At 42.0% G+C, this 11,453-nt stretch overlaps 1 protein-coding gene across 1 annotated transcript; it reads left to right on the plus strand.

Annotated features, from left to right (window-relative positions):
- Positions 1-225: 225 nt before the first annotated feature.
- LOC124149702 lies at positions 226-6,626 on the plus strand. The gene is made up of 8 exons (XM_046521441.1): positions 226-285; positions 2,224-2,293; positions 2,422-2,727; positions 3,720-4,004; positions 4,366-4,431; positions 5,813-5,934; positions 6,097-6,139; positions 6,338-6,626. Exons 2-6 carry the CDS (start codon positions 2,227-2,229, stop codon positions 5,836-5,838), a joined length of 750 nt encoding a protein of 249 aa, XP_046377397.1. The 5' UTR covers positions 226-285; positions 2,224-2,226; the 3' UTR covers positions 5,839-5,934; positions 6,097-6,139; positions 6,338-6,626.
- Positions 6,627-11,453: the final 4,827 nt, after the last annotated feature.

The following is an 11,453-nucleotide window of genomic DNA, read 5'->3' on the forward strand; positions in this document are numbered from 1 at the left end:
GAATCTTTAAATGAATTTTACGTGGTAATGGCAATTTAATTGCAGTTTAAATCAACTGATATTTGACAATTACGTTTTGACGTTAGATTAGGTAGAGATTTGGGAATAAACTATTACTCACTTAAAACTATTTCCTAAAATAGTAAATATGCTGATGAGTGAGGTTGATGATTCATAATGGAAGTTTCGTAAGTGATCGTGTCTTCCTGGTGTTGACGAGAGACATTTAATTTGTTGCTTGTGAAGAGAGAGAAGGAGGAGGGTAAATGACGGGTCGGGACTCAGGTAGGTCTCCACGGTTATTATTTTGGTTATATATATAGAGAGATGTTATCACGCGATTGTGTTTGGGGATGGTAAATATCCTGTATTAGGAGTGAGTGAGTGAGTATTGTTTTACGCCGCTTTTAGCAATATTCCAGCAATATCAGAAATGGGCTTCACACATTGTACCCATGTCGGTAATCGAACCCGTGTCTTCGTCGTGACGTGCGAACGCTTTAACCACAAGGCTACCCGACCGCCACCCTGTATTAGGAACAACTATTGTACATAGTGTTTATTTCTAATCCAGGATATTTACCATCCCGAAAGACACACGCATGATAACCGCTTTATAATTATCATATGTCATTCTTCAATTCCGTGCACGGAAATCGTTTCACATCTCCCACAAACATTACCGAAACATTCTAAGTTTTCCTGGAATGTGCGCATTAATACATATTACGTTAGAGGGTAAGTTGGTTTATTTGCTTGTTTGTGTGTTGTTTAACGCCGCACTCAGCAACTTTCCAGCTATATGACGGCGGTCTGTAAATAATCGAGTCCGGATCTTCACGGGTGTAGAGGGTAAGTGATGTGTCAGTCGGACAGTGACAGTAGCCAATATTGTTCCAACTGAAACCTGTTTCTTATACATTGGCGAAACTACATATATACAAAACAACAATTGCCGTCACGAATTGTGTGTACTTGCCTATCGCGGCAATTCATCGGTCTGACCGCTAGAATAACTGCCCTTTGTCAAAGGGAAGCTAGTCTAACCCTAGTCTATGAGACGTCACAGCCACACTCAGACAGTCGGCCTGTCCCCAGCCTCGTTCCCGTGGTATGCTGCGCTGGCGCTACACTGACCCAGGCAATGACTGCACAATGGCCGCCTCCGCTAGACAAACAAACATGGCGGACACGACATGTATTTTCTATAGATATTAGCATTTTCATCAATGCTCTTGCAATGTATACGTCACGAAAACAACGTAAATTGTTACTTTTAGTGAAGGAAAACATTATTTAAGCTGTTTCGAGACTCGAAAGTGGTCGTCACGTCGAAATGTAAACGATGACACACACACAATTTTCAACAGTGATATCTGCGTTAATATTTCGTGTCAGCAAACTGTTGTCACGAAATCGTATACATAATACATGGAATTAAACGACCAAGTCAATGAAATACCGTGAGCAGCTTTATTTTAGCAAATTTGATGACGCAAATGTCACCGATTATGCTCCATTGTACCCCAAACGTTGTTAAGTTCGGAGACCAAGGGTTGGAGATGTTGGAGATTCGCTCGACACAAAGGGAACGTTGACATTAGTGAAGTTGATGTCGTGCCACTTTCCAAAGTCTTGCGGTAAGACTTTTGTCACTCTAATATGTATCCATATATCTACGCTAAAGACAGTCATTCAACAATCCAACCACCTCTCGAATTATGAGAATTATTATAAGTTATTTCCCTTGTCATACAATATGTATACACTCACTCACTCACTCACTCACTCACTCACCAAGACTCACTCACTCACTCACTCACTCACTCACTCACTCACTCACTCACTCACTCACCCACCCACCCACCCACTCACTCACCCACTCACTCACTCACTCACTCACTCACTCACCCAACCACCCAACCACCCACTCACTCACTCACTCACTCACTGTATAGCTGTTGGGAAACACCTGACGAATCCTCTTACAGTTATGTGAGATACAGAAGCGGTCACACGATGAAAGAATAGCCCACTATCTCAGTTTAATGATGCCCCGAAGGATACACAATTGGAAACGGACCAATACCAGTGATATTGTGTGCCCTGTAACTGTACCAGATGTTATATATATCTTTATAGCAACGGTGATGTAATTTTTTACATTAAAAGTATGTAACAACTGCAGTATGTGATCAACACAATGTGCTTTGTGTTTGACAGGTGATGGAACAATTCTTTCTGTCTGTCGAATGGACTCTGATCCTACTTCTACTGATTCATTTACAACATGGTAGGTTGGAAGTGATGTTAAAGTGGATGTTTCCACCCACATGATATTGCATATGAATCACCACTGTTAATAATAATCGCTGATGTCAACCGACACATCTGTAACAAGGCCACGTTTACTCTTAACAGGTACAAGTAGGCCTGAACTGATCTGTCCGGAAGTCGGTTATCTTGGTTCTCCTGCTCATCTGACGTGCACCCCGCCAAGAAATATAACTTCACATGGCTATATAACCCCGCAAGGTGGAGTTGCTGCCATCTGCAATGTATCAAGCTCATCATATGCATTTACACAAATTGGCAACTACATGGTGTCTAACATCCAACAGACACACAGTAGCCTCACCATACCTGCAGTACAACAAACACATGCTGGGAAGTGGAAGTGTACTATCCTACCTTGGTCTCCACTCTCCTGCAACTTTACTGTTGTGAGTAAGTACCCCAAGATAAGACACATGAACGTAAAGTCAACACTCGAAACAAACCATCATACATGTATATCATCACTCAAGCTGCTTGTGTCCTATTGAACCATTGGGACCTCATCCCCTATCTTGTTGCTGGTTAGTGTTGGAGACGTATCATCAAGACGTATTAATGTATTATTCTAGCACAGTAGCATCGCCATACCTGCAGTACACCAAGCACAGCCCGGAGAGATGAAATATTGCACAACATCCTGCAACCTGATCGCTGTCACACATCACATGAAACATAATGGCCATGAATAAAGTGTCACATATTTGAAATAGAAGAAAGACAATTAAACTATGTAATTATACATTAACATATAAAGTGTTTTAGATTCAATATGCCTTGAAGAAAATAAAGTTATACAAAATATAATTTTCCATCTTGGTCATCACTATCCTGCAACTTTCCTGTTGTGAGTAAGTACACCACAATAAGATATATGAATGTGAAGTCGACTCTCGTAACTATAAAGCATATATAATCACTCAAGTTGGGTATATACTATTCAACCATGCCGACCATCATCCCGTGAGCTGTAGGAATATCAAAGAATAATGTTGAAATATGAGAATAAATATTATTCACATTTATATATCCAAAATCTTAATAACAGTATGTGCATCATGTACTTATGTGCATTTGTACAATTATTTTTTTCTAGTGGCCAATTGACATGCTTTTGCATGTATTTGTGACAGATGCCACTGGTGGGCCAGTATACGCTCATTTTTTTCGCGAACATATGATATTATCAATATAAAACCAGAATGTAAAACACAAGCTTCAAGGATTTTCATGATTGTGGTAAGGCGATGTATCATTATATGACATATTGCCTCCACATACTATTGTAATGCCAGTTTATGAATGAGTACTTAAACATCAGTATTAGAAATAGTGGACTATTTCTAACTTTAGGATAATATTTGTAATGCGATTTAATTTTTCAGAACTCCCGACCTGCTTCACAACAAGCGATGCTGACATCACGTCGCTCGACGTTGGCGAGGAGCTGTCCCTGACAGTACACATCAAGGGGTATTACTGTTCTGAGCTGGTTCAGCTGAAGATATCCACGGGAAGAACTGATCATGAATACCGTAATGAAACAGTCACTGATATAACAGATAAAACAGTTAACATCCCAATCTACAAGACCAACTCCAACTTCGAGGCGGAACTGGTCTTCACCTGCGGTGGCCATAGCTCGACTTTACCTTGTAATGTAACCAACGGTGAGTACAAGGGGAAAGAGGCAGTTGCTGGTACCATTGGCGACTGTGCTTGGGTTATACGGATTTGGGCGGCAAATTGGCCCAGTTGTCAATTTTCTGAGCATGAGAGCGTCCCTTGGGCGTATCAGAAAACTATGAGGGGGGTTGTATTATCTCTAACTGGTCTCTGTGAAAGCAACTTGGTTGCATATATGTAATAATTAAATGCAAGATATATTAATAACTGTATTTTAACAGTGTGCAGTGTAATGTATGTTGTGTGATAGCAAAACATCACCGCGTTTATATCAACAGCAAAAGGGTCAAACATAGCCCTCGAGATTGGTCGCTTTTTAAATGTAGATTATGCTGTACTTTACAGAGAGGACGCCGACAATCACTCCCAGTTGTGATCAAAGTAAAGTGCCGCCAATGCAGGAGGATGACAGTGAGGGGATTTATGTGCCTTCCAATCTGTTCTTCTCAATATCTTGTTCTTGTTCAATAATCTTCTTCAGTATATAGTAGTAACGGTTAAGATAGAGGCACAAAGATGAAAACTAGATTGGTGTATATATGGAATAACTATTGAACTTAAAATATATCAACTTTGAAAACATGCAATCAAACTGATTGTAGTGTGAAACACGTTATGTTATGACGTTCTTCATATACGGCGCAGAATAGCAAGGTATGCAACATCGTTTCTAATCGAGTCTAACTCTGGAATTCCTTGCCTACTGCATATACTGAGGCCAGTACATTGAATGAGCTTAAAGGAAGGATAAATGGTGATGAAAAGCATTGCAACACGTTTGATTTACATTATGATTCTAGGCTCAATCGACATTGTGCACTGTCGCCTGACACTTGGTTGTCGTGACCTCTGTGCTGAGAGATTTAAACTATTTATATCAGCTGATCCAAATTGTTCTTGTGATATCCGCCATGAAAATGCACTTAACTATTTCCTTACATGTACCAACTACACTGGCATAGGAAGGAACATGTATTTGTTCTGTAGAGCTTAGGACCTAACTCTTCTCTTTATGGAAATGCAAATGTTACAGCAATGATTAGTTTAGAACTACTCAATTCTGTTCTGTTCATTATCAGCCTCCAGCAGATTTCCAAACTTTGTCTAAGTGCAAACTATCGTTCAATCTCTCATGGAACTGATTTGAACTTTCAGCGTTTTCTTCCGCATGTTCAGATTGGACAACTGTGTTTTTATGATAATAATTAACTTGTTACTTAACATTGATTGTGGATTATAGTTGATGACATTGTATATCAACTGGAGCAGTATTGATATAAAGTCTTTGCTTGTTTACCAATCCAACTTCACACAGTTCATACATAAAAAACATGTAAAATATGTTTAAAACATACTCGATTCAACAGTAAAGTTGCGTTTACTTGATGATGTCATCAACAACACACACATCAAACTTGCAGATTTAATTTCCTTGTAATGAACGCGGAGTGTTGTAGTAAATGCGTTGAACAGGAATGTGTTGGGTTATAATTACATCGTAAATCATATGGATAACCAACTCTTCATTTCAGGGTTTCCTTCATTTGTCATCATGTGGCATATATTCCAGAACTTTGTTTGTGCTCATACATTGAGTAAATGTACAACGTCTAATCGTCAGTCAGAGATTGATGTCATCTCCCGTGCAATCAAATGGTGGATGATGCAAATGTCAAAGTTAAAAAGTTAGGTTTTTATAATTATTGATTTTGGAACAGAATTTATAACATTTCAATTTCGAGTTGTGTCAAAATTTGCATTACAAACATGTACCCCATCTTATCTTCTACAGGGAGTGCGCGTGCGAATGTTCTGTGAACTGGAATAGGAATTGGATCGGGAGCGACCATCTTAATTTGTGGTGTTTGCCTGGGCATTGTTGTAATTTGCAGAAGATCCACTTCTGTTTTACAGGTGCAGATGATTTTCACTTTAGTAACATTTTTTAACTTAGTAGCTGTTACTTAAAGAGGCAAAGTCCATTATTGCGATTATAGTATCAGAGTGATGCATTTATTATTCAATGCTGCCGCACACATTAAATATATATGTATAGTATTACATTTTCCTTTCCAGGCCTCAGGGGTTCAACGAGACATAACAATGCAGTCAGAACAAGGTAAGCGAAATTTGTTTTCTTGCATGCGTTTGTTATGATCCACGTCGTGAGAAAATTAAAACAAATCTCCCCCCAAAATGTACACATATGCAAAGTAGTCACAATGCCACATATGCTTATGTTTGTCTGTGGACCAGTTAGGTCACTGGAAAAAAGCATAGTATGTTAAATCTTATTACAGTATACACATTTTGCCAGGTGAAGACTACTTAACCCCACGTCTGACAAGGGACAACGGCAGTGGTATTGATGAAGCTCATGCTGAAGTCGCAACAAGAGGCGACTACCAAGAACTGGAAGGACGTCGCACAGAAGCCTCAGACCAGTACGAGCCGATGAGAATATACCATGAGATTTGAATATGTTATAAAACGGGGGAGGGGTCACGGGTGGCACAGTCGTCTTAGGCCCCGCGATTCGCTGTGTAGAGTTGCACGCCAGAAACCTGTGATTGTGGGTTCGAATCCCGGTTCGCCCCGATTTATGTTTCTAGGTTTGTCCGAACCATACCCGTGCTCGTGGGTTTCACGAAAGGGGTAAACGTCTGAGACCTGCATCCCTTCGGGCTTTCCTCCCACGTAAAGCTGACACGCCACGATATAAATGGAATACTGTTAAAAGCGGCGTTAAACCCAACTCATTCACTCACACTGTATTGAAACACCAACTGTTGCACACAGTTACATCTGACCGACACTTGACATTTCGTGGAACAGATGCATCATGAATTGAAAAATGACGTGATTTGTTGATGCATTGTTGTCAGTTTCGATATTCTGAAGGAACCGTTTATCACTAAATGGTATGTTATATGAGCACGTTGTGAATGCAACATTTTGCGCTTGATGTCTGAGTCTAATACTGTGCTGCTTCATAATAAAGTAGGCTTGATGCAATTTAGTTCATACTTGTTGATGTCTAAGAATCTGTTTGGATTTTGTTCTACGAAAGTAGGTATTTTGGTTTCCCAAGCGTTGGTAACTCATAAGGTGAGGTGAGGTGGAATTGGTTTTAACGTCCCGTCCAAGATTATTGCACTTATATAGCAACGTGCATATACGTGTGTGTGTTCGTGTGGCTGCTTGTACTAGTCCCGACTGATGCCGATTTATAGTGCTAGCTCACTGAGATATCATGCCGCAGTTAAACATAAATACCCCCCTCAGACACAGTATACTGACTCCGCGCCGACCAGTCCTTGGTTTAGCCCCTTAATGCCAAGCGCAAGACAGGGTAACAACAAGTACCAAGTGTGTGTGTGTTTGGCTGCTTGTGCTAGTACGGACTACTGCCGATTTATAATGTTAGCTCACTGAGATACCATGCTGTAGATTAACATGAATACCCCACACAGACACAGTCTACTGACTCCAAGCCGACCAGTCCTTGTTTGACTCCAAGTAGCAAGTAATAAAAGATGCCAAAGTGAAACAAATAATATGTCGCCACAACTTCCGTATGGATGTAGGAATGAGCCTATCCCTGCATTTTTAAACAGTTCACCGAGTTGACACATTGCCTGAAAGTTAATCTATTTCCTTGCGGAAGGTTTCACTTTCCCTTTGTGTTTCCCTTATAATTTGCAAAGTACTGACATTGTCCTATTTCCTTACATGTGTCATCGTTTTCAATTAACTCGAGAGTATCATGTTTTCAGTGAAAAAAACCCAGAACAAAATGAAATCAACACGCCAGGAAAGACTTATGAAACCATGTTCAGTGAATCTACACAAAAAAGTACTTTGAACGTGAACGGTCAGTTTGTTAAGTGTGACAGGAAGAAGATGCATCTTCCTCGTGTATGCTGGGTGCGTATTCCTGTTAGACAACGTGCGCTGATGACAAATACCTACGATCACACGTGGCCTTTCTCAAACTCAAAACTGACACGCAGTGATACCATTGACACAACTGCTGTAAAAGTAGTGTTGGACTCATTGACACTTTCTGTATGAGAAATGAGGTGGTGATTCCTTAAAGAGTGAGTGAGTGAGTGAGTATGGTTTTACGCCGCTTTTAGCAATATTCCAGCAATATCAGAAATGGGCTTCACACATTGTACCCATGTCGGGAATCGAACCCAGGTCTTCGGCGTGACGAGCTAACGCTTTAACCACTAGGCTACCCGACCGCCCCGATTCCTTAAAGAAGAAACTTTGGACATATTATTGGTACGACGTTTAAATATAACTCTTTGAATATTCTCCCAAAAGACATATTGTCAGTGTGTGTGGACATGAGATGTGAAATGCTTAGGATGATCCCTGAGAAGCTACACGGCGGTATGAGTCGCGGGTAGTACACTTTCTATAGGCGGCAGGTGACTGAGGTGGCACCAGGAAAATCCATGATTCTGATACTTTTCTCTTCAAGCCAATATTAGGTAATTTGGACAGGTACAAGCATTGTCATGTTGCAACATTGTTGCAACCCCACTTTGTCCTATTTGTAATTCATTCACACAAGCAAAATTTCAAAGTACTTTTTGAATCAATTCGGCCTGGAGTTTAAAAAAAGCGGCACAATTACCAATTTCCCAATTCCACCCCAAACCATCACACTGGGAGAAAATTTTGTCAGCATTATTTCACATTTTGCGCCCCGGCACTATTTTTTTTTGTATTTCTGAAGAATTGAAATTTTGTTTCGTCTCTGATGATAAGAATAGACTTTCACTTTGTGTGCGTTCATTGGAGTATGAACCTTCATAGTGTTAGGGCCAATCTGTATGAACGAACGTGGGTATACCGCGGGTATCCAGGTCCTGGTATCAAATGCGGTTGTATTTGTTCGACGACCAGTGGATCCGTTTGATTTCCAATTTTATAAATCTCAACTCCCTGGGGAGTGTATAGCCCAAGCTGCTGGAAGGTTTTTACACCCATTTCACATATCGGGTACCCATTCTCTGCTGGGTGAACAGAGGCACAATTTATCTAAGTCACTTGCCCAGGAGGACACCACAAGTTTTGACACTTGACATCTGCTCATATACCATCTCGGACGAGTGGGTTCTTTTGAGTGCACATGGTGTATGTACTATGCACTAGGGGTAGTGACAACATTCTAAAGACCCGTAAACATTGTTGTTCCCAAGGCTGAATAACAACACTGTCATTAGCGTTAAAAATCCGGGTTAGAATAGGTCTTCAGACACCCATGCTTGCCTTGTGTGTCGTAAGAGGTGACTAACGGGATCGGATGGTCAGGCTCGCTGACTTGGTTGATGCATGTCATCGTATCCCAATTGCGTCGATCGATGCTCATGATATCAATCACTGGGTTGTCTGGCGTAAAACAACAAACCAACCAACAAAATCTGACTATTTAGAAAAGAAAACTACTTTTTTTCTACTCTATCTGTTCAAATGACGACAACACAGTTTGTGTAAGTTTTATTGCGCTAGACGTACAGCTTACTCTTGATGCACATAGAAGGTGTTGCTGTAGGACTATGAGCTACTGTGATAAGCTGCTTTGATGAGTTCGTTGCTGATTAACGGGATCGGGTGGTCAGGCTCGCTGACTTGGTTGATGCATGTCATCGTATCCCAATTGCGTCGATCGATGCTCATGATATCAATCACTGGATTGTCTGGTCAAGATTATTTACAGACCGCCGTCGTATAACTGGAATATTGCTGAGTGCGGTGTTAATAAAAAAAACAAAAAAACAAGCCTGGCGCTTGCTAGCCATGTGCTTTTGATCTCTTGCCCACCCCGGACAGTACCATCAGTATATGAAATCAGACACATATTAATATGTATGATAATAGCACTGGAAAATTTGATGTTCAGCATGCTTCTAGGAGTTTCTAGCTCTCCTGCCCTATTCGAAGCACGTTTCTCCTGATGTCTCTTCTGGAAGGGACCCCTATTCGAAGCACGTTTCTCCTGATGTCTCCTCTGGAAGTGACCCCTACTCCGAAGCACGTTTCTCCTGATGTCTCCTCTGGAAGGGACTCCTACTCCGAAGCACGTTTCTCCTGATGTCTCCTCTGGAAGTGACCCCTACCCCGAAGTACGTTTTTTTCTGATGTCTCCTCTGGAAGTGACCCCTACTCCGAAGCACGTTTCTCCTGGTGTCTCCTCTAGAAGGGACCCCTACTCCGAAGCACGTTTCTCCTGGTGTCTCCTTTGGAATTGACCCCTATTCGAAACACGTCTCTCCTGGTGTCTCCCCTGGAGGTGACCCCTACCCCGAAGCACGTTTCTCCCGGTGTACCCTCTGGAAGTGACCACTACTCCGAAGCACGTTTCTCCCGGTGTACCCTCTGGAAGTGACCACTACTCCGAAGCACGTTTCTCCTGGTGTCTCCTATGGAAGTGACCCCTACTCCGAAGCACGTTTCTCCTGATGTCTCCTCTGGAAGTGACCCCTACTCCGAAGCACGTTTCTCCTGATGTCTCCACTGGAAGTGACCCCTACTCCGAAGCACGTTTCTCCTGGTGTCTCCCCTGGAAGTGACCCCTACTCTTAAGCACGTTTCTCCTGGTGTCTCCCCTGGAAGTGACCCCTACTCTTAAGCACGTTTCTCCTGATGTCTCCACTGGAAGTGACCCCTACTCCGAAGCCTGTTCTCCTGGTGTCTCCCCTGGAAGTGACCCCTACTCTTAAGCACGTTTCTCCTGATGTCTCCACTGGAAGTGACCCCTACTCCGAAGCCTGTTCTCCTGGTGTCTCCCCTGGAAGTGACCCCTACTCTTAAGTACGTTTCTCCTGATGTCTTCTCTGGAAGTGATCCCTACTCCGAAGCACGTTTCTCCTGGTGTCTCCTCTGGAAGGGACCCCTACTCCGAAGCACGTTTCTCCTGGTGTCTCCTCTTGAAGGGACCCCTACTCCGAAACACGTTTCTTCTGAGGTTTCCTCTGGAAGAGACCCCTACTCCGAAGCACGTTTCTCCAGGTGTTTCCTCTGGAAGTGACCCCTACTCCGAAGCACGTTTCTCCTGATGTCTCCCCTGGAGGTGACCCCTACTCTTAAGCACGTATCTCCTGGTGTCTCCTCTGGAAGTAACCCCTACTCTACGACCCCTATGACTACGTGAAATACTCGAAATTGATTGGACAATCTATAAAATCTCAACTCAGTTGGACATAATCAATTTGGAATGACATTGCGTCTGATTTTATGACCGCTTCACTCGCACTTGTACAACATTGTCGCGCAACATCCGTTTGACCACCAACATGGCGGAAACACAAAAGACGGGATGGATTTCGGATTTTTTTTCCGATGAATAAGGTCCGGACTTGGCAGCATTCAATGATGATGAGTTTAACTCGACAACCTAAACAGTTGAATTAAGCACA

Source organism: Haliotis rufescens, unplaced genomic scaffold (genome assembly GCF_023055435.1).
Source record: "Haliotis rufescens isolate VD_foot unplaced genomic scaffold, xgHalRufe1.0.p SCAF_18, whole genome shotgun sequence".
Classification (NCBI taxonomy): domain Eukaryota; kingdom Metazoa; phylum Mollusca; class Gastropoda; order Lepetellida; family Haliotidae; genus Haliotis; species Haliotis rufescens.